This window comes from Hypanus sabinus, chromosome 11, assembly GCF_030144855.1.
Source record: "Hypanus sabinus isolate sHypSab1 chromosome 11, sHypSab1.hap1, whole genome shotgun sequence".
NCBI classification, from domain to species: domain Eukaryota; kingdom Metazoa; phylum Chordata; class Chondrichthyes; order Myliobatiformes; family Dasyatidae; genus Hypanus; species Hypanus sabinus.
Genome location: NC_082716.1, coordinates 106,507,539 through 106,531,919, shown reverse-complemented (window position 1 = coordinate 106,531,919; position 24,381 = coordinate 106,507,539). Strand labels below are relative to the sequence as shown.

The 24,381-nt window shown below is 47.0% G+C and overlaps 1 protein-coding gene across 7 annotated transcripts in view; it reads right to left on the bottom strand.

The window, feature by feature from the left end:
* Positions 1-24,381, bottom strand: part of ccdc9 (coiled-coil domain containing 9) — a 99,527-nt gene that overhangs the window by 33,804 nt on the left and 41,342 nt on the right. For all 7 annotated transcript variants that reach the window (XM_059985020.1, XM_059985022.1, XM_059985023.1 and 4 more), the window contains 4 exons: positions 21,984-22,154; positions 18,270-18,457; positions 12,766-12,812; positions 733-838 (listed from right to left, as the gene is read on the bottom strand). In XM_059985020.1, coding sequence (XP_059841003.1) covers positions 733-838; positions 12,766-12,812; positions 18,270-18,457; positions 21,984-22,154 — 512 coding nt within the window. The remainder of the gene's footprint in view (positions 1-732; positions 839-12,765; positions 12,813-18,269; positions 18,458-21,983; positions 22,155-24,381) is intronic.

The following is a 24,381-nucleotide window of genomic DNA, read 5'->3' as shown; positions in this document are numbered from 1 at the left end:
TCTTTTGGAATGGCTGGAGGTTTTCATTGTACCTGTGTGTGCACGCACACACACCCGCATTTGAGTACAAACTTGACTTTGAACTTGGGGCTGTTTAGAAGGACAGGGAAGAGAAGTAGAGCTGGCGCGGTCACGTAGAGGTAACAGCGCCAGCCGTCCACGTTGGACCCCCATCACTGCCTGTAAGGAGTTTGCACTCTCCCCGTGACCACGTGGGCTTCCTCACACATTCCAAAGACAGGGTTTGGGTTGGAGTCCGGAAGATGGGTCTCAGCCCGAAAAGTCGACAGTTAACTCCTTTTTGCACAGGTGCTGCCTGACCTGCTGAGTTCCTCCAGCATTTTGTGTGTGTTCTCTGGATTTCCAGTATCTGCAGATTTTCCCGTGTTTGTTGGTTGGGGTTAGCATATTTGGACTGTGTTGGTCACTGACGCAAACAGCATATTTCAATGCACATCACAAATAACGCTAATCCATAACCTTAAGATGACTGACCAGCCCATCTCAGCACAGTTTAAGCTACCCACTTTGGCATTTCTCAACACTCTTTGGGTAGGAACGAGGAGGTGGCAGCCTCCCCCTGTATTCTTCATCAGTTCCACACTCAAAAGGGTAATGTTGGCACCTTAAACACTAACCAAGAGATGCTCTCTCGTGGGTTTTGGAGACCAGACACCAGAGACCAGGAACAAACCAGCAGGGAGGTGGTCAAGGCTAAAAGGCAATGCCTACCTGTAGTTCTTCTCCCTGTGTTTGACTCTCCCCTTCCTGGAATCCTTACTTTTGGATTGAAAGATAAATTCCGAAATCGTTGGAGGCTTGGGCGGTCTATGTTCATCTGAAAAAATTGAACAGGTTACCAGCTACAGGACCTGGAGAATTAACAAGGCCATCCACCTCACCTCGGAGAACAGCTCATCTTAATGTGGCCTACAGTACTGTTTGAAAGTCTTAGGCACATATATACAGAGTGACCAAGACCTTTGCACAGTACAGGTCCACAATTCCTTATCCAAAATCCTTGGTGCCAGTTGCATTTCGGAATTCTGAACTTTTTGGATTTCAGAAAATTGATAAATATATTGATAATTAACTTGTCTCAGTGCGGGTGGACTTTAGGACCCGGGGGATCTCCAGACCGATGCACATCCTCCCGTATACTTTAAATCATCTCTAGATTACTTTTAATACCTGATACAATCTAAATGCCATGTAAAATAGTTGTAATACTGTATTGTTTAGGGAATAATGACAAGAAAAGAAGTCCGTACATGCTCAAACAACTAGTGCTGGAGAGAGAACTTCCAGCTTTTCCCAATCCACAACCTTTTACAAATACTATTACAGTTTATTTATAGAGTAATATACTGATAAATGAAATAGTGGGATAATTATAGACCATAAATATACTAGTACATTTTATTTCCAACAAAATTATTCAATAAAACATAAAAATATACAGCTTCAAACGAACTGAATCAAACACATGGTAAATGACTTATTGAAATTAATGTAGAACATAAATACTCCAGGACACATACAGGTTCAAACTAAGCTAAATACATACGTCTGTCAAACAAAGCTAAATACTCTACAGGTACCTGATGGGCCAAGAACAGGATTCTCAAGTTATGAAGCAGCTCTACAACAGATGGCGTTTTTTAAGACTTCTTCAAGTGTCATCAGTCTCATTAACATAGGTTTATGACTAAGCAATCTCTCTTTAACTGAGAAAACCGCCATGTTTATGGTCATCACTGTCACTATAAAACTTCGGGACTTGTCTTTCTGTTTCTTTAAATCATATACAGCGATAGTTCTGACACCATATTCTTCAGTAAGACGCAGCAGACACACCACCATTAAGCTTCTGCAATAACTCCACTTTCTGCGTTACTGAGAATGATAGATGCTTCCTTCTCTTTTTCTCATTGCTACCCATGGGGGTACCTGCAGCTCTTTTCGACATTTTCACCGTGAAATTAAACACAAAGTCAACAGTGAACACAAAATATCAGCGAACAGCAAATGCACTTGTAACCAGTCGAGCACTGAGCCACAACTGACGTCTGGCGGCCTCTGCTGGTGCTGCCACGTCACACCTGAGTGACGTCAGCTGCTGACGCACCAAACAAGCCTCATTACGACTCGCTCTACGCTCCACGAAAAAACTTTGGTTTTCGGAGTTTTTCGGATTTCAGGATTTCGGAAAAGGGATTGTGGACCTGTGACACACTGTACTACTGCGACACAAAAAAATCTACTTTCATGCCAGACGTGAGTGATAATAAACCTGATTCCGATACGGACTATTGTGGACTGAGAGTGGGAAGGGGGCGGGGAGAGGGGAATCATGGTTGGGAAAAGGAGAAGGGAGAGGGGAGAGAACAGAGACTTTCTGTGATGATCAATAAACCAATTGTTTGGAATCAAATGACCTTGCCTGGAGTCTCAGGACTGGGTGTATCTGCATCTGTGAAACCCCACAACCAGGCACTCCTTCTCTGCCACCTGTCCCACACCTCTCCCATGATGTTCCACCCCTGCCAACCTCAACCACCGTTGCCCCTGCCAAATTTACAAACTCGCTCTGTGCAAAAGTCTTAGACTTGCTAGCTATATATATGCACCCTAGGCTTTTGCACAGTTCTATAAGCCTACAGCAAAACCAAACAGATCTATATTCCTGCAGCACCTTTCAGACACAGCTCTGATCTAGGCAGTGCAGTGGTGCAAGTAATAGAGATGATGCCTCAAGGCCTCTGTGACCTAAGGTTGATCTCTGATGTGCAGTTTTCACTTTTGCAGCGACCACAGGAGCTTGCCCCTCGGTTAATCCCAGGAATGAAAGGGTTAACTCATCAGGAGTGATTGATGGCTCCAGGTCCATACTTGCTGGTTTTTATTAAGATGAGAGGTGGAGGCAGGGGAAATCTCATTGAAGCCCATCAAAAGGCCTAGGGAGAGTTCATGGGCTAAGGGTGAAAAGTGAAATGTTTAAGGGGAACCGGGGGGAAATTTCTTCACTCAGAGGGTGCTAAGATTGTGTAACAAGCTGCCAGCGGAGATGGTGGACACGGGTTTGATGTTAACATTTAAGAGAAGTTTGGATAAGTACATGGATGGGAAGAGCATGGACCAGGTCAACGGGAAGAGGCAGAATAATTACTCGGCACGCACTAGATGGTCCAAAGAGCCTGGTTCCATGCTGTTGTGCTCTATGAAAGGATATTGGCCGAGACTCCTCCGCTCAGGGTATCACATACACGGGGTAACTGGAAGTCCATGTAATATCTGATCCAAAGATAAGCATCTCTGCCCACCCTCCTACACAGCTGCTTTGGGAGTTTCTGACAGCATTTCAGTAGCAGGTCTTGGCCCAACAACCTGACTGGGGAGGCAGAGGGGCGCCGGAATTCACACCCACAAACCGAACATACAGTGGAGTGAGTCAGTGATGCCTGGCACTCAAACCTGATTTTTTAAAGCTCTTTGGACTTCAGACAGTCAGAAATAAGAGGCAGAGATAGCGAGGTAAACAGGAAACAGGGATGTATAAGCAGACCGCAGCGTCATCAAATCCACCACCACCATCATCACGTTCCGCGACGTGAACGATCAGGAATCAGGAACGACGTGAATTGACCAAGGCTGCTCTTGGTCAATTTTTCCTACACAAGTGTTTTGCCATTGCCTTTTTCAAATCCATGCAGTATTCACTAAAATAATTTAACTGATCGAGTTCCAGAGCTGCGAGGTAACGTTGTAGCTCCGTAAAACTCTGGCTTGGACTTGGACCGTTCATGGAATACTGTGTTCAGTTCCGGTCACTTCATTATTGGAAGGATATGGAAACTTTAGAGAGTGCAGAGGAGATTCAGCAGGATGCTGCCTGCATTACAGACCACGTCTTATGAGGATAGGTTGAGTGAGCTCGGGCTTTCCCTTTGGTGAGAAGAGAATGAGAGCTGACTTGATAGAGGTGTACAAGATGATAGAAGGCAGAGATTGAGTGGACAGCAAGAGACCTGTTCCCAGGGCGGAAATGGCTAATACTAGGGAAGCATGATTTTAAGGTGCCAGGAGGAAAATTTTCAGGTGATTGGGAGGGAAGTATAGGGGGCGGGGGGTGTCAGAGGTAATTTTCTTTTTAATACATAGAATGGTGAGTGTGTGGAAAGCACTGCCAGCAATGGCAAAGAGGCGAATTCATTAAGGATCTTTAAGTGTGCTTTCGATAGGCAGATCCTCCAAGAGGACCACAGCCTTGTCGTTGGGTTTGGAGGCTTGTCAGCCTCAATGACCTGGAGAGCTACATTGGCTGGAGTCAGGGCTTTACGCTTTGGCTTTTGGTAGAGTCACCCATGTCAAACAGGTCAAAGGGTAGAGGCCAGACTAAGGGTGGTCCACTGGTCCTCCGGGTTCGGGGGTTCAGCTCAGGACTAACAACCCTGACTGGTCAAACACAATTGTTACGGAAACAGCAATGAAGAATCCTTCCACATCTGAGTGTGACACTATGGACCTTCATTGCTGCCCCAACACCAGCGGGGTAACGGGCAGTAAGTAGGCAGATCGGCACATGAATGAAAAAAATGGAGGGCCATGTGGGAGTGAAGGGTGAGATTGATCTTGGAGTAGGGTAAAAGGTCAGTACAGTATCATGGGCCAAAGGGCCTGCACTGTTTCTCTGTTCTGTAGTCTACGATCTACTTTCTAATTAGCAGCAAGTTACTTGTCCCATAAAAAACATGCGATGTTTCATTCTTGTTCTAAGTGCGTTTTAACCAAGGAAACGTGGTCACCCCTGTTAGCTGGGAAAGATGTACAGAACAAGCTCTCACATAATGAGCTGAGGGATAAATATTAGCCCCAGGTCAGGGGGAACTGGCATGGTCTTTGATGTGGAAAGAGGGGAGACCTGTTCCATGTCTCATCTGAAAGGCGATTCCTCTGACAGCTGCTCACTGCTCTGCTGTGTGGGTGTTTACATGTCACACCTTGTGTGTGATGATTTGTTCTCAGAAGTCTAACGGCCTGCAGGAAGAAGCTGTTTCCCATCCCGACCGTTCTTGTCTTCACGTATCGGAGTCTCCTGCCTGACGTAGAATGTCAAAGAGGATGCTGGATGGATGGGAGGGATCCTTGATAATACTAAGGATATGCAGAGCTCCTGATAAATGTCCTTGATAGATGTTAGGGAGAGCCCTGTGATCCCCTTGGTTGTTCACCCAGTCCTTTTATGCTGCTCTCATACCAGATGGGATGCCTACTCAATGGTGCTCTTATGAGATACAGTTAAGATGGGAGAGGGAACCTCACTTTCCTCAATCCACTTTTGTTCCGATGCAAAAAGACAACATCAGTGTGCTATCTACACCACAACCAACAATGTACCCTCAACGTCTCGTGTGGTGAAGAAACATTTGCAAGCAAATTACCAAGACCGGAGAGCAACTCAACCTACAAAAAATGGTAGCATAGCGGATAGCATAACGCTTTACCAGGCCAGCAACCTCTGATCAGGGTTCAATTCCCGCTGCTATGTTCTCTCCGTGACTGCGGGCTTCCCTCCACATTCTAAAGACAGCCAGGTTAGGGTTGATAAGTTGTGGGCATGCTATGTTGGCACCGGAAATATGGCGACACTTGTGACATAACTGTTTTAATTATGTAGCCTATTAACTAGTTGATCTCTATCTAAGGAAGTTCCTTCATCTTATAAGTGACGAATTTTTCAGAAGCGCCATCATTTATTTCTTTGTCCTAAACCCCTTAGCGTTATTCCCCTCTTAACACTGTTCCTCAGCTCTTTGTTTAGTTTGCTTAGAATTTGTATGCTTGTACTCTAAAATAAATTGAAATATTAGAATTAGGATTGCTTGTCAGTCTTTACTCCTGGAAGAACACCAAGGATCAGAAACTAAACAGAGATCCAACATAAAATGAAAATAATCTTTAAATCCTCCTTAATTTTGATTACTTAGTGTAGGAGAGAGAGTGGGGGTAAACACGGACACTAGTCACAAATGTAAAATAATCTTCTTTGAAGAATGATTAACTTTTCATGCTGAATATCACTCAGCTTGGAGCTTAGTTATAACAACACGTCACAAAACACTTCTTCAGCTTACACCCAGCGGCCGCTTCATTAGGTACACCTGCTCATTAATGCAGATATCTAATCAGCCAATCAAGTGGCAGCAACCCAATGCATAAAAGCATGCAGGGATGGTCAAGAGGTTCAGTTGTTTTTCAGACCAAACATCAGAATGGGGAAGAAATGTAATCTCAGTGACTTTGACTGTACAATAATTGCCGGTGCCAGATGGGGTGGCTTGAGTATCTCAAAAACTGCATAGATCCCAGATTTCCTGGGATTTTCATGCACAACAGGGGTTCCGGAGCAGAGGTTCCCAACCTGGGGTCCACGGACCCCTCGGTTAATGATAGGGGTCCAAGGCTATAACAAAAGAATGGGAGCCCCTGCTCGAGTTCACAGAGAATGGTGTGAAGAACACAAAAAGCATCCAGTGAACAACAGTTCTGTGGGCGAAAATGCCTTGTTAGTGAGAGAGGTCAGAGGAGAATGGTCAGATGGGTTCAAGCTGACAGGAAGGTGACTGTAACTCAAATAGACATGTGTTACAACAGTGGTGTGCAGAAGAGCATTTCCGAAGGGAAAACACACCGAACCCTGAAGTGGACGGGCTACAGCAGCAGAAGACCACGACCGTACACTCAGCGGCCACTTTATCAGGTACAGGAGGCAGATGATAAAGTGGACACTGGATGTATTTCTCAGTTCTTACTGACATTTGAAGGTCTTTCACACCTTTGTGACCTCCCCAATTCATTGGAAAAGTTCTCTGGGAGAGTCACAATTCATTTGATAATGGCAGTGGTCGGGGTGGCGGGGGGGGAGGAAATATGGTAGAGGGGGACAGATGGGAATTCCAAAGAGTACATTGGGAGCGGCTGTTGTTGGGCAAGTCCAGACCTGACATGGGGATGAACAGCTGGCTGGTCAGAATTCTGGATCAACCTGCTCCTGTGGGGAAGAATGAGAAAAGACTGTGGCTACACAGGTTGATAGGGTGGTTCAGAAGGCTTACAGTCTACTCGTCTTCATTAGGTGAGACACTGAGTTCAAAAGTCAGGGAGTTACATTGCAGCTTTATAAAACTCTGGTTCGGCTGCATCTGGAGTATTATATATAGTTCTGGTCGCCCCACTATAGGACGGACGCTGTGGATTTGGAGAGGGTGCAGAAGAGGTTTACCAGGACGCTGCCTGGTTTCGAGGGCACGTACCATCACGAAAGGCTGGATAAACTTGGGTTGTTTTCTCTGGAGTGTCGGAGGCTGAGGGGAGATCTGATAGAGGTTTATAAAATTATGGGAGGCATTGATACATTAGACAGATAATTTTTTTTTTTGCAAGAGTCAGAATATCTAATGCCAGGGGGCATGTGTTTGAGGCAGAGGTTCCCGACCTGGGGTAACCGACCCCGCCCCCCCCAGACCCCTGCTAAAGATAGGGGTTCATGACATTAAAAAATTTGGGAACCTCTGGTTTAAGGTGAGAGGAGGCAATTTCAAAGGAGAAGTGAGGCACATTTAAAAAAAACTTAAACACAGTGAGTGGTGGGGTACCTGAATGCACTGCCTGGGATGGTGGTAGAGACAGATAGAGACATTCAGATTGGCCGACCATGAACGTGAGAGAAATGGAAGGCAGAAGGGATTGGTTTAGTTGGCTATCTGATGACTTATTTAATTGATTCAACAATTATGTGGGCATTAGGGTCTCTTCCTGTGTTGTACTGTTCTCTGTTCTAACGCAAAGATGGCCAGGATGACAACGGGAGATCTTACAAATTTAGTTAGAGAGTAATTGTAGGAAGCCGAGATCAGACAGGCTCTCTGAGGGTCTTTGGTGAATGCAAGCAGGCTTTTTCCACTGAGGCTAGGGGAGGAAAAAACCCAGAGGACATGGGCTAAGGGTGAAGGGGGAAAAGTTTAAAGGGGGGGGGGCTTCTTCACACACTGAGAGCGGTGGGAGTGTGGAATGAGCTGCCAGATGAAGTGGTAAATGCGGGCTCACTTTTAACATTTAAAATCTTGGACAGATACATGAATGAGAGGTGTATGGAGGGATATGGTCCAGGTGCAGGTCAGTGGGACTGGGCAGAAAAAAGGTTCAGCACAGCCAAGAAGGGCCAAAAGGCCTGTTTCTGTGCTGTAAACGTTCTTTGGTTCTATGGAATGAGCTGCCAGATGAAGTGGTAAATGCGGGCTCACTCTTAACATTTAAGAAAATCTTGGACAGGTATATGGATGAGAGGTGTATGGAGGGATATGGTCCAGGTGCAGGTCAGTGGGACAAGGCAGGAAAATGGTTCGGCACAGCCAAGAAGGGCCAAAAGGCCTGTTTCTGTGCTGTAATATTCTATGGTCCTATGGAATATAAAGGAAAGAACTTTATCAGCAAATCAAGGCGGCTAAGAAATTTTATTAATTTTACATTTAATTTAGAGCTACAGGTCAGTAACAGGCCCTTCCAACCCAACAAGCCTAGTCCGCCAAATTACACCTGCGTGAACGATTAACCTATAAATCCACGTTCCTTGGAACGTGGGAGGAAACCACAGCACTCAAAGGAAATGAGAACATTCAAACTCCTCACACAGACAGCAGCGGGAATTGAACCCAGGTCAATGGGACTGCAATAGCATTACACTTACTGCTACGCCACTGTGCTGTTTGTGTTGAGTAGGATTAAAGAGAAATAAAATAAATTTTACACATACATTTAAAACGAGAGTGTAGGGTCACTCAAGGACAAAGGCGGGGATTTATGTGCGGACCCAGAGAGAAGATATACTGAATAAGCACCTTACATTGTGTGACCAATGAGACAGACATGGAAGAAAGTGAGATTGGGGAGCTGACATCCCCTATGCACGCTGACTTCAAGGAGATGGTGGTGCCGGGTATTAAGGTGGATTTAAGAACACTAAGGTCCCAAGGGCCTGATGGGATCTATAGCAGATTACGGAAGAGGCAAGGTCTTCAACAGAAGTATTAAAAAATGCTATTCAAATCCCATGGCGGATTTAAGAGCGTGATATTCTTTTGGAGAGATTTCCTGCACAGAATTAGTAACTTTCAAAATGGTAATGTAATAACGATCAAGTTACAGACAACAATCATTAACAATCCCAATCTACGTGTCTTAGGAAAACTAGTAGGAATCAAGCATTTCTGGATCTATGTACTTGTAAACCACCCCCGCCCCAATCAAACCACATTCTGCAGCAAATATCAGACATCTCTACTTAGAATATACAAGAGTTCAGCACAGTACAGCCCTTTGGCCCACAGGTGTTGAGGTTTTAGCCTACTCTAAAATCAATCTAACCCTTCCCTCCCACATTGCCCTCTGTTTTTCTATTACCCACCTGCTGATCTAAGATTCTCCTAAATGTCCCTCATGTATCTGCCTCTACCAACACTCTGTGTTTAAAATTACCTCTGACACCCCTGTAGATTTTCCCCCAATCACTTTAGAATGACCCCCCCCCCCTTTATAGGTCACTTCAGAGTGTCCTTCTTCTCCGGCCTGACATCCCAAACTTTCAATCTTGTAAGAGTTTTTAAAAAAAAATACACCTTTAATGATCTGCCTCTACCAACACTCTTGGCATGGTGTTTCAGTCACCCGCCCCTCTCTGTAAAATAGCTACCACTGACATTCTCTCGAAGTTTTCCTCCCAACACCTTAAAATGATCCCTCATATTAACCATCTCCACCCTGGGAAAAAGTCTCTGGCTGTCCACTCGATCTATGCCTCATCATCTTGTATACTTTCATCAAGTCATCTCTCATCCTCCTTCACTGTAAACAGAAAAGCCCTACTTTACTCAACCTACCCTAAGACATGCTCTCCAATCCAGACAGCATCCTGGTGAATCTCCTCTGCACCCTCTCTAATCCAGGCAGCATCCTGGTGAATCTCCTCTGCACCCTCTCCAATCCAGACAGCATCCTGGTAAATCTCCTCTGCACCCTCTCTAATCCAGACAGCATCCTGGTGAATCTCCTCTGCACCCTCTCTAATCCAGACAGCATCCAGATAAATCTCCTCTGCACCTTCTCTAATCCAGACAGCATCCTGGTAAATCTCCTCTGCACCCTCTCTAATCCAGACAGCATCCTGGTAAATCTCCTCTGCACCTTCTCTAATCCAGACAGCATCCTGGTAAATCTCCTCTGCACCTTCTCTAATCCAGACAGCATCCTGGAAAATCTCCTCTGCACCTTCTCTAATCCAGGCAGCATCCTGGCAAATCTCCTCTGCACCCTCTCTAATCCAGACAGCATCCTGGTAAATCTCCTCTGCACCTTCTCTAATCCAGACAGCATCCTGGCAAATCTCCTCTGCACCCTCTCTAATCCAGACAGCATCCTGGTAAATCTCCTCTGCACCTTCTCTAATCCAGGCAGCATCCTGGCAAATCTCCTCTGCACCCTCTCTAATCCAGACAGCATCCTGGTAAATCTCCTCTGCACCCTCTCTAATCCAGACAGCATCCTGGTGAATCTCCTCTGCACCCTCTCTAATCCAGGCAGCGCCCTGGCAAATCTCCTCTGCACCCTCTCTAATCCAGACAGCATCCTGGTAAATCTCCTCTGCACCCTCTCTAATCCAGGCAGCATCCTGGTGAATCTCCCCTGCACCCTCTCTAATCCGGACAGCATGCTGGTAAATCTCCTCTGCACCCTCTCTAATCCAGGCAGCATCCTGGTAAATCTCCTCTGCACCCTCTCTAATCCAGGCAGCATCCTGGTGAATCTCCCCTGCACCCTCTCTAATCCAGACAGCATACTGGTAAATCTCCTCTGCACCTTCTCTAATCCGGACAGCATCCTGGTGAATCTCCCCTGCACCCTCTCTAATCCAGGCAGCATCCTGGTGAATCTCCTCTGCACCCTCTCTGATCCAGACAGCATCCTGGTAAATCTCCTCTGCACCCTCTCTAATCCAGGCAGCATCCTGGTGAATCTCCTCTGCACCCTCTCTAATCCAGACAGCATCCTGGTGAATCTCCTCTGCACCCTCTCTAATCCAGACAGCATACTGGTAAATCTCCTCTGCACCTTCTCTAATCCGGACAGCATCCTGGTGAATCTCCTCTGCACCCTCTCTAATCCAGGCAGCATCCTGGTGAATCTCCTCTGCACCCTCTCTGATCCAGACAGCATCCTGGTAAATCTCCTCTGCACCCTCTCTAATCCAGGCAGCATCCTGGTGAATCTCCTCTGCACCCTCTCTAATCCAGACAGCATCCTGGTGAATCTCCTCTGCACCCTCTCTAATCCAGGCAGCATCCTGGTGAATCTCCTCTGCACCCTCTCTAATCCAGACAGCATCCTGGTGAATCTCCTCTGCACCCTCTCTAATCCAGGCAGCATCCTGGTGAATCTCCTCTGCACCCTCTCTAATCCAGACAGCATCCTGGTGAATCTCCTCTGCACCCTCTCTAATCCAGGCAGCATCCTGGTGAATCTCCTCTGCACCCTCTCTAATCCAGACAGCATCCTGGTGAATCTCCTCTGCACCCTCTCTAATCCAGGCAGCATCCTGGTGAATCTCCTCTGCACCCTCTCTGATCCAGACAGCATCCTGGTAAATCTCCTCTGCACCCTCTCTAATCCAGGCAGCATCCTGGTAAATCTCCTCTGCACCCTCTCTAATCCAGGCAGCATCCTGGTGAATCTCCTCTGCACCCTCTCTAAAGCTTCCACTTCCTTCCTGTAGTGAGATGGCCAGAACTGAGCACAGGTGTTGTCTAACCAGTTTATAGAGCTGCAATATTATTTCATGGCTCTTAAACTCAATCCTCCAACTAACGAAGACCAACTGCCTTCTTAATCACCTCAACTTGCACGGCAATGTTGATGGATCTACGGACGTGAATCCCTAAGATCTCTCTGATTCTCCACACTGCTAAGAATCTGCCATTAACCATGTATTCTGCCTTCAAATCTGACCTGCCAAGTGAATCACTTCACACTTCTCTGGATTGAACTCCATCTGCCACTTCTCAGCCCAGCTCTGCATCCTATCAATGTCCCGCTGTAATCTACGACAACCTTCTACATCACCCAAAACACCACCAACCTTCGTCATCTGCATTCTTAGTAACCCATTCTTCCAATTCCTTATCCAAGTCATTTACAAAAGCAACAAAGAGCAGGGCCCCAGGACAAACCCTCGTAGAACATCACTAGTTAAATACTTCGAGACAGAATACACTCCATCTACTAACACTCTCTGCCTTCTGTTCATTCATTCATCCTGTGTCGAGTCATATGATGTGGGTGATTGTGGTCTCGACTGTGATCGTTCTTAGCAAATGCTTCCGCAGTAGTGATTTGCCATTGCCTTCTGCTCCACAGCTTCACGTGACCCTGATTGGAGGGGTGGGCGAAGCAGGTGCTGCACCCAGCTGAAGAGTGACTTACAGGCTAGCAGAGGAAAAGGGCACATTACATCTCTTTGGGAGAGACACAGCTCCACCCTGCCACCCACTGTCTTTCGTGGGCAAGTCAATTCTGAATCCACATAGCTAACTGTTCCTGGATCCCATTTCTGCTGACATTGTGAATGAACCCACCATGGGAAACCTTGTCAAATGCCTTACTAAAATTTATGCAGACATCCACTAAAATGGTCTGTAAATTCATTTCAGTACTCACCTCTAGGACTGCTTTTTTCAACGGGATGTGAACCTTGAGCCTTGAACCTTGAGATATGCAAGAAGGAAAAAAATTAGACCAATTCATCTTCAATAGAGGAATTCATCTTCAGTTGCCAAAGTTAATGGGACAACACGTCAGCACAGTGCTTTACAAAACAGGTGCCCCGAGTTCAATACCCGCCACTGCCTATAAGCAGTTGGTAATAGGCATCCGTTAGTCTCGTGAGACCATGGATTTGCACCTTGGAAGGTTTCCAGGGCGCAGGCCTGGGCAGGGTTGTACGGGAGACCGGCAGTTGCCCAAGCTGCAGGCCTTCCCCTCTCCACGCCACCGATGTTGTCCAAGGGAAGGGCACTAGAACCCAAGCAGCTTGGCACCGGTGTCGTTGCAGAGCAAGGCTGTTAAGTGCCTTGCTCAAGGCCACAAAACACGCTGCCTCAGCTGAGGCTCAAATCAATGACCTTCAGATCACTAGACCGATGTCTTATCCACTAGGCCACACGCTAACACTAAGCAGTTGGCATGTTCTCCGCTTAATCACATGGGTTTCCTCTGGGTGCTCCAGTTTCTTGCCACAGTCCAAACATGCACCAGTTGGCAGGTTAATTGGTCACTGTAAATTATCCCATGATTAGGCTACGGTTAAATCGGGGGATTGTTGGGTGGCATGACTCAAAGGGCCAATTCAGCTCTATCATGTGTCTATCCATCAAACAGGTGTCTTTCCGTATGCCTGTCTGTCCATCAAACAGGTGTCTTTCCGTATGCCTGTCTTTCCGTACGCCTGTCTGTCTTTCCGTACGCCTGTCTGTCCATCAAACATGTCTTTCCGTACGCCTGTCTGTCCATCAAACATGTCTTTCCGAACGCCTGTCTGTCCATCAAAAGGGTGTCTTTCCGAACGCCTGTCTGTCCATCACAGGTGTCTTTCCGAACGCCTGTCTGTCCATCAAAAGGGTGTCTTTCCGAACGCCTGTCTGTCCATCACAGGTGTCATTCCGAACGCCTGTCTGTCCATCAAACATGTCTTTCCGAACGCCTGTCTTTCTGTATGCCTGTCTGTCCATCAAACCGGTGTCTTTCCGTACGCCTGTCTGTCCATCACAGGTGTCTTTCCGAACGCCTGTCTGTCCATCAAAAGGGTGTCTTTCCGAACGCCTGTCTGTCCATCAAAAGGGTGTCTTTCCGAACGCCTGTCTGTCCATCAAACATGTTTTTCCGAACGCCTGTCTGTCCATCAAAAGGGTGTCTTTCCGAACGCCTGTCTATCCATCAAACATGTCTTTCCAAACGCCTGTCTATCCATCAAAAGGGTGTCTTTCCATACGCCTGTCTATCCATCAAAAGGGTGTCTTTCCGAACGCCTGTCTGTCCATCAAAAGGGTGTCTTTCCGAACGCCTGTCTATCCATCAAAAGGGTGTCTTTCCGAACGCCTGTCTGTCCATCATACATCCACCTATCCAGATTACTAAGTAAATAATTAAATAGATAAAAATGACTATTGGTTAGAGCCACTTTCCCTCCTCCCTCCAACATACCACAGTTAGTGGGAGGGTTTCTTCTTACATATGTTTGGCTCTAAGTGACTAGAGGCAAATTTCTTTCCCTGTTTTCAGTCCATCACAGGCAAAGCCCTACCCACCACTGAGCACATCTACAAGGAGTGCTGCTGCTAGAAAGCAGCGTCTATCATCAAGGGCCCCCCACCTTCCAGTTCATGCTCTCTTCTCACTACCACCATTGGACTGGAGGTACAAGAGTTATTACCCCACAACCATCAGGCTCCTGAACCAGTGTGGATAACTTCACTCACCACAATGAGCCTCAGGTCGCACACCAACAGGTTCAGGAACAGTTATTACCCCACAACCATCAGGCTCCTGAACCAGTGTGGATAACTTCACTCACCACAATGAGCCTCAGGTCCCACACCACCAGGTTCAGGAACAGTTATTACCCCACAACCATCAGGCTCCTGAACCAGTGTGGATAACTTCACTCACCACAATGAGCCTCAGGTCCCACACCACCAGGTGCAGGAACAGTTATTACCTGACAACCATCAGGCTCCTGAACCAGTGTGGATAACTTCACTCACGACAATGTGCCTCAGGTCCCACACCACCTGGTTCAGGAACAGTTATTACCCCACAATCATCAGGCTCCTGAACCAGTGTGGGTAACTTCACTCACCACAATGAGTCTCAGGTTCCACACCACCAGGTTCAGGAACAGTTATTACCCCACAACCATCAGGCTCCTGAACCAGTGTGGGTAACTTCACTCACCACTAATCTGATTCCATAATCTATGGACTCACTTTCAAGGACTCTACAACTTATGGTCTCAGTATTATTTATTTGTTTATAATTTCACTTCTATTTATTGTTACTTTATTGGAATTGCAGTTCATGTTAGGATGAGTTCCTGATTGCTCCTTTTTTGTTGCTATTTTGGGTGATTTTGAGTCAGGGTGGACAGCAAATAAGGAACACTGAGCTGAACTGGACTCTTTAATTCTGTGTTTTATATTCCGTGTTTCTCGCTTTTGTTTGGTAGCTGTATGTACAATTTTTTGCGGGGGGGGAGAAGAGGTTTGATGTTTTTCTTTGAATGTATGCCATGATGTTTCGTTATTTCGTGGCTGTCTGTGGGGAAGATGAATTTCAGGATTCTATACTGCACACTGACTTTGAATCTTTTGTCATTGGTTGTTTTACATTGATCCTACTGTACCTTTTGTCCTATTATGATTGCCTGCAAGAAAATGAATCTCAAGGTAGGATATGGTCACGGTTACAGATTTTGATAATAAACTTACTTTGAAGGTGAGAGGGGAGAAATTTAAAGAAGTTTTTTTCAGCCCCATACAGAGGGTGATGAACGTCTGAAACGAGTTGCCTGAGGAGGTGGTACAGGCAGATTCAACTTTTAAAAGGCTTTGGCATAGGAAATGAGTTGAGGTATATGGGCTTACTGCAGGCAAATGGGACTCAGGTAATTAGCATTGTGGTCAGCAGACAGAGATTACAGGGAACACAAACTTCACGCACAAACTTTAATGTCTACTCAGAACTGCTCCAAAACTAATGTTGACTCAGATTGGGCCACATCTGGAGTATTGCATACAGTTCTGGTCACCCCACTATAGGAAGGATGGTGAGGCTTTGGAGAGGGGGCAGAAGAGGTTTACCAGGATGCTGCCCGGTTTAGAGGGCCTGTGCTGTCATAAGAGGCTGGATAAACTCGGGTTGTTTTCTCTGGAGCGGTGGAAGCTGAGGGGAGATCTGATAGAGGTTTACAAGATTATGAGAAGCACAGAGAGTGGACTGAGAGAGTATCTGTTTCCCAGGGTTGAAATGTCTAATACCAGAGGGCATGCATTGAATGTGAGAGGGGGGAGGTACAAGGGGGATGTGAAGGGTAAGTTTTTTCACTCAGAGAGTGGTGGATGCCTGGAATGCCCTGCCTGGTGTGGTGATAGAGGCAAATACATTAGAGGGAGGTTTGGCACATGGATATGAGGAGGATGGAGGGATATGGACGGTGTAGGTAGGAGGGATCAGAGTTTGGGTGCTTTGATTTACTTTTTGCAAAATGTTGTGGGCTGGCTGTACCGTCCTATGCTCTATGTTAAGCACAATGACAGCCCCTTATAACAGCCAAGTAATTAACCAGACCGCTCACTGGTGCTGAAGGAGAAACGGTCAAACAGCAATAAACTGCACTGTTGATTTTTGGCTGAATCAGTTGGAGAGGAGGAAGGTTGCTGGCAAATAACAGGAGGGCAGGATATTAACCATGGCTTGCTCATGCCAATCCACCATCCTGGCACTGGGACTTCAGCGCACTGCGGCTGAAGAGGACACCAACACCAGTCGCCCCTCATCGGGGCTGCAGGAGCATTACAAAGCCCTTCCTGACTTCGCAATGAACATCCACTTCTTTATCATCATTGGGTCTTTAAAAACCTGAGCCCCACCCCTAGCCGAAGCTGGAGACCTAATGTTTGAGAATCCACTGCAAGTAGGAGGCCAAGGAGACGGCCTGTCCTCGGGATAGACGACTGTGTACGTGCACGGGGGGTGGAGGTGGGAGGGAGGGAGGAATGGGGTCTGCTTTGCTGTTGGAAACCACTGTTTTTCCCACACTCACTGGCAGAAAACAGTATAGAGGCTAAACTAACAGTTTAATCACCTTGCTCACGAAGCTCCACCCCACCACCTTACCTCGATTAGTCAGGGTGTCACAAGGAGAAGGCAGGAGAATGGGGCTGGAAGGAATAATAAATCAGCCATGATGGAATGGCAGAGCAGACTCAATGGGCTGAATGGCCTAATTCTGCTCCTTTGTCCTATCGTCTAAGACAACGCATCCCCTCTCCTCCTTAGTGTGTACCTGGGTCTTGACTAACCGGTGTTAGAATCCTAACAGGTATAAAGCCGAGGAGCTAGAAATGGGGGGAAATAAACTATTGCAAATTTTATTTCATTTTAATATTTGGGGACAGGCAAAATAAAAATGTTTGCAATGCAACGGCCGAGAACTGGAGAGCACGGCAGAGTACAACAGCTGTCTCTCCTGGAAGGTGTGAATAAAATGTCTGAGGGATTAAGATGGTGTGAAAACTCATGCTGGTTTGACACCAAAAAATTAATACATACTGGCACCCACTCGCACCTTGGACTCAGCTGCTTAGCAGCTTTGTGTCACAAGGAAAATTTTCTCCTCCGAAGTATCCAAGGCACTTTCAAGGAGCGGTGCCTCGAAAAGGCAGCATCCATTATTAAGGACCCCCATCACCCAGGTCATGCTCTCTTCTCATTGCTACTATCGAGGAGGAGGTACAGGAGCCTGAAGGCACACACTCATGCCAGTGATATTAAACCTGATTCTGATTCCACCCCCCCCCCCCCATCGGAACTCCTGTTTCTAAGCTGCTCTGCCTTAACCCAGTAGCTTCATTTCTGCACCCAATGTCCTCCTTTTGCTTCTCCAGGAACAGAGGAGATTAGCCAAACCTATTCAGGATTAGACCGTAACAGATAGAAGCAGAATTCGGGCGTTTGCCCCATCCAGTCTGATCCACCATTCAGTCATTCCTGATTGTTCCTCCCCCCCCCAATACCATTCTCCCACTTTCTCCCCTTAATCAATCAAGAACCTACTGATCTCCACCTCAGAAACCCTCAATGACTTGGCCTCCACAGATGTGGTAACAAATTTCACAGATTCATCACCCTCGGTCTAAAAATTCCTCTTCATCTCTGATCGCTTTATCCTGAGGCTGTGTTCTCTGATCCTAGCTTCTCCCACTACATCCATTCCATGCCCACTATCTACGTCTTTCAATATTTGATAGGTTTCTAGGAGACTTCCCCCTCAATCTTCTAAACTCCACTGCCAGGCCCAGAGTCACGGGATCATTCTCATGAATCTCCTCTGGACCCTCGAAGGCACGGACACTTATCACCCCGCCACAAAGCAAAAACAAACATACATAGATTCTGTCTTCTCAGCGTCCCACTCGCGCCTCCACTGCCCCGTAGCGTTGCGGTGCCGAGCCAACCTCTCCTGGTCAATCTGTTCTCGTTCCTTCTTCCAGCGCATGTACTCTGCTCTCTCCCGCCCGGTCATGGAGAGGGTCATGTCCATCCTGCCATGGTCCTTGGCACCGGACTGCCTGCCCTGAGAAGGGAACACCGCACCACAGTTTAAACCAAAATCAGCTTTCTTTGTCACGCGCACAGCATATCGAAACCTCCAGCGAAATGCGTCACTTGTGTCATCACTTCACATCACGGGTGACGCCCTCCCAACCACTGAGCACATCTACATGAAACGCTGTCGTGGGAAAGCAGCATCCATCAGCAGAGATCCCCACCACCCAGGTCACGCTCTCTTCTCGCTGCTGCCATCAGGTAGAAGGTACAAGAGCCTCAGGACTCACACCACCAGGTTCAAGAACAGTTAATCATCAGGCTCTTAAATAAAAGGGGATAACTACACTCACTTGCCCCGTCATTGAGGTGTTCCAACAGCCAATTACTTCACTTTAAGGACTCTTTGGGATCAATAAAGTATGCCCATCTGTCTGTCTGTCTTTATCTCATTATCTCATGTTCTCATTATTTATTGCTATTTATTTATATTTGCATTTGCACAGTTTGTTGTCTTCTTCACTCTGGTTGATCTTTCATTGATCCTGCTATAGTTACTATTCTATAGATTTGTCGAGTATGCCCGCAGGAAAAAGAATCTCAAGGTTGGACATGGTGACATACATGAACATTTATAATAAAATTTACTTTGAACTCTGTAAATTACCATTAGAACACAGGAGAATGAGCAGAAATTTGACAGAAGTGCACAAAATTATGGTGCGTTGCGACAGGTAAATGGAAGTTCTCCCCCTCAACCCCACAGAGGTTAGGTGAAAATAGAGCTAAAGGTCATGTGTTAAGATGAAATGTGAAACGTTTAAGGGAAACACGAGCGGGTAACTCTTCACTCCAATGAACAAAGTTCTAACCTGCCCTACATCTCCCTATAGACTAGACTAGAAGGGCCGATGGACCTGTTCCTGTGCTGGACGTTTCTATGACATCTATTGCTTAGGCCTTTAAGCGTGGCCAGTTAGTGGAGTAAATTGTACTCTACTGAACCTTCCCCACAATCAGATCTTTCTTGAGAACTGTGTCCTTTTTTTGAAAAACTGTTCTTTATGAATCTCATTCGAAGTATTATTATGAAAGTATGCATATATTATACAAGCTTGAGATTTGTCTGCTTCCAGGCAGCCACAAAACAAGGAAACCTGAAAGAATCCATTAAAAAAAAGACCAAGACCCAAAGTGCAGAGAGAGAAAAAAAAACACAAATCATGCACACAATAAAAGCGAGCCAACAGCCTTCACAACGAATGCTGCTCATGCATGAGACACGAAGCCACAGTTCATCTTCTCAGCTCGTTTTCTTTGACATACAGCATCCAGATCACCGTGTACCCCGACGCCATCCCAGATCACAGTGTACCCTGATACCATCCCAGATCACCGTGTACCCCGACGCCATCCCAGATCACGGTGTACCCCGATACCATCCCAGATCACAGTGTACCCCGACACCATCCCAGATCACCGTGTACCCCGACGCCATCCCAGATCACCGTGTACCCCGACACCATCCCAGATCATCGTGCACCCCAACACCATCCCAGATCACCTTGTACCCCGATATCATCCCAGATCACCGTGTACCCCGACACCATCCCAGATCACCGTGCATCCCGACACCATCCCAGATCCCCGTGCACCCCGACACCATCCCAGATCACCGTGCACCCCGACACCATCCCAGATCACCGTGTACCCCGACACCATCTCAGATCACGGTGTACCCCGACGCCATCCCAGATCACCGTGTACCCCGACGCCATCCCAGATCACCGTGTACCCCCATGCCATCCCAGATCACCGTGTACCCCGACACCATCCCAGATCCCTGTGCACCCCGACACCATCCCAGATCACCGTGCACCCCGACGCCATCTCAGATCACCTTGTACCCCGATACCATCCCAGATCACCGTGTACCCCGATACCACCTCAGATCACCGTGTACCCCGATACCATTCCAGATCAATGTGTCCCCGATATCATCTCAGATCATGGTGTACCCCAACGCCATCCCAGATCACCGTGTACCCCGACGCCATCCCAGATCACCGTGTACCCCCATGCCATCCCAGATCACCGTGTACCCCGACACCATCCCAGATCACCGTGTACCCCGACACCATCCCAGATCCCTGTGCACCCCGACACCATCCCAGATCACCGTGCACCCCGACGCCATCTCAGATCACCTTGTACCCCGATACCATCCCAGATCACCGTGTACCCCGATACCACCTCAGATCACCGTGTACCCCGATACCATCCCAGATCAATGTGTCCCCGATATCATCCCAGATCATGGTGTACCCCAACACCATGCCAGATCACAGTGTACCCCGATGCCATCCCAGATCACACTGTACCCCAATACTACCCCAGAAACACCGAAGACCCTGACCATAGAGTTAATTGCAAACCAGACAATGCTGAATAACATTCATTCTGGGTGTGTGGAGAGTGGGTGGGAAGTCGGTGAATTGGGAAACTATATGTAATTCAAAGGAAGCATTGTAGATTCATTGTAATTGTAGAATTGTCCTGCTGTTACCTTTGATTTACAGCACATAAAAACGTCATGTAATATTGGGTCAGGAGGCCTTTTCTTCCAAGTGTGTCTCAATATGATGCCTGTTGATCGTTTTTGTTGAATAAAACACTTGTATATCCATTACTTCACTATCTCTCCGGTGACTTTGTTACAGTGTCAGTAACATTATACTGTCTTACATAAACATGCACCTCACAATTTTCATCAACCAGTCAATCTTCAGGCCATGCTGCTCAGGGGCTTTGTGCAAATATTATTTTGTGAATGTGTAGGAGCCAAGTATCTGTGCTCTCTCTGCATTACATTCTGTGATGTGCGTTTATTATGGTAAATAGTCACAAGTGGGACGTGGTCACAGCGAAGGGTATAAGTTACGTATTCATACTTGGCTCTGTGCAGTTTGCAGCTGGGGACTGACGGATGCCGAAAGTTTTGTTGGCCGCTCAATTTCATGTAACATAACATTTTGGTGCACTCAAGTTTGATTGCTTCAAGATTGTATGTTTACTAATTGCTAACAAAGGATCGAATACATATCTTCGACTTTTAGAACAATCATTACCGGAGCCGAGGGCACGTCTGACAAGCATAAGAAGTCTATGGGGAGTCAACAGCATCTCCAGTTGGTTAGAATTGGCTGCTGCAGCGACTACGTGCTGTATCATAACTGTGCGACTTTTACGTGCTGTTCTGCACCTTGGCCCAAATGGAACAATACATGTTAATGGTTTATCGATAATAAACTTATTTATTTGTTTTCATTCCAGATCTCAGCATTTCACATCCTCCCGCCTCACAGACCTCCTTAAATCCACCCAGTATATTGAAGGTGCTCCGATTTATCTACAGCAAAAGGGCAGTACTTCTCATGAGGGACAGGACAACAGGGAGCTGTGCTCAGAACGGTCGGGCACCATCGGGAATTTACAAATTCCATTTCAAAGCCACGGATGGCGGGCGGGCAGGCTGAGCTAACCCCAAACCTTACCCGCTGGTCCTTGCCACGGTCCAACCCAGTCTTCACCTTGTCGAAGTCGGGCCCGCCCCAGTTACGCACGTGTCGGCGGCTGCCGCCCTTCCTGTCGCCATCGGGAAGGGAGCCCAGGCGTCGCGGGTCATCCAGGAAGTTCCGCGTGGGGTTTCTCTCCCCAGTGCCATCCTTGAAAACAAGAATTTGGGTCCATTTTTCAGTTCATTGAAATAGAGCCATCCAATAACCTAGCAAACTCAAACCATTAGAGAAAGGTCCTACGATCCATATCGACTCTAATGCCCAGTGAACTAATCCCCTCTGCCCATGTTTGGCCCATCCTATCCTATCCCATCCCACTCAGCCCGTCCTGTTCATGTACTTCTCTAAATGGCTTTGAAATGGAGGTATGACTTTATAAATGAGGAAAATAAATTTACGATCAGGTAATGGTCAGAAACAGAAGCAGGGTTATTATCGCTGACCCACAGGACTGTGCAAAAGTCTTAGGCACATAAATATGGCTATGGTGCCCAAGATTTTAGCACAGTACTGCAGTAATTTTAGGTATTGCACCCTACTGCTACTACAAAAAAAATTCCATGGCATATACGAGTGATGATAAACCTGATTCTGATATGGGTCTCTACTGTCGACAGACAGTGGGAAGGGAGCAGGGAGAGGAGAAATCACGGTTGAGAAAAGGAGAAGGGATGGGGAGAGAGTGGGAAGCACCAGAGAGATATTCTGTAATGATCAATAAACCAATTATTTTGGAATCAAATGACCTTGCCTGGCGTCTCAGGGCGGGGTGTATCTGCACTTGTGCCACCCTAACCCTCCCCTGACCCATGTTTCATTTCAAGTTTGAGGAGGTTTGATACCTGACCAGAACCTATGGAGAGCATTCTATCTGGCTGCATCACTGTCTAGTATGGGATTGGGGCTAATGCACAGGATAAAAATAAGCTACAAACATTTGTAAACTCAGTCAGCTCCATCATGGGCACTAGCCTCCATCGTGTCCAAGACATCTTGAAGGAGCGATGCCTCAAAAAGGCGGCATCCATCATTAAGGACCCCCATAACCCAGGATATGCCCTCTTCTCATTGCTACCATCAGGGAGGAGGTACAGAAGCCTGAAGACACACGCACAACTCCTGTGACGCTGCTGGTGCCAAACTGTGTCAGACTCTGCCGTTCCTTTGGATTCATCAGCTGCGTGGAGAGGGGGAGCCTGCTACGTGGGCAACAGCCTGCTCTCCACGTCGTATCTACACACCTAGGACACAATGTCCATGGTTGAGCCTGACCGATGGAGGGCCTCTGTCTGTCATATCAAAACACACAGTGGGCTATTTGCATCAACAACCAACAATCCACGGCTGTGCTGGGGGCAGACCGTAGATGTTGCCATGATTCTGGCATCAGCTTGAAATGCCCTAGAGTTACTAACTCTAATCCGAACGTCTTTGGAATGTGGGAGGAAACCCGAGCACCCAGCGGAAACCCACACGCTCATGAGATGACAGAAACTCCTTACAGACAGCGGCGGGAATTGAACCCCAAATTCAAATGCTGGTGCTGTGAAGTGTTACGTTAACTGCTCTGCTAGGCACTCGCATTCCTTTATTTATTTAAGAGAGGCAGCGTGGACAAGGCCCAACAAGCCACACTGCCCAGCAACCTAACACTGGCCTGATCACAGGACAATTTACAAAGGCCAATTAACTTACTAACTGGTACGTCTCTGGAACGTGGGAGGCAAACACCACGGTCCATGGGGAGGAACGTACAAACTCCTCACAGATGATGTCCAATGCTGTAGTAGCACCGTGCTAACCACTGCGCTACCATGGCCCCCTGTTGAAGATAGCAGTTCAGAGTCTGCATACCCCAAGGTCAGAGAAAGGGTTACAGAAACACAAGTTCCTCAGCTCTAACCATGAAGAAGATGACTGCATCACTGATGGCGGAGGGGGGGGGGGGGGAACCAGCTCTGGTCTACTGCTGCAAGATTATTTCCTCTTCAGATAATAACAGAAAAAACAACACAGGAGATAATTAGATCTGAAAAGGGCCATTGACACTCTGACAGAAATAATGCACAGCAACACGGAGTCGGGTAACTCCTCCACAAGGAAGAGGGCTTTAATTAAACACAGCTGTGTGTTGGTTAATAAAGACACTCACTTTCTCTCGGGAGACACCAATCTCAGTCCTTCAGGAAGTGACAGGCAGAATCTGAGCATCCCCATTCTGTGATCACGTCCCATGTTCCCACGAAAGGGTTAACGTATAGAGAGCATTTGATGGCTCTGAGCCTGTGGCTGCTGGAGGGGGAGTGGAGAGCATGTTTCCTTTAGTGTGAGAGTCTAGGATCAGAAGGCACTAACTTAAGGTAGAGGGACGTCC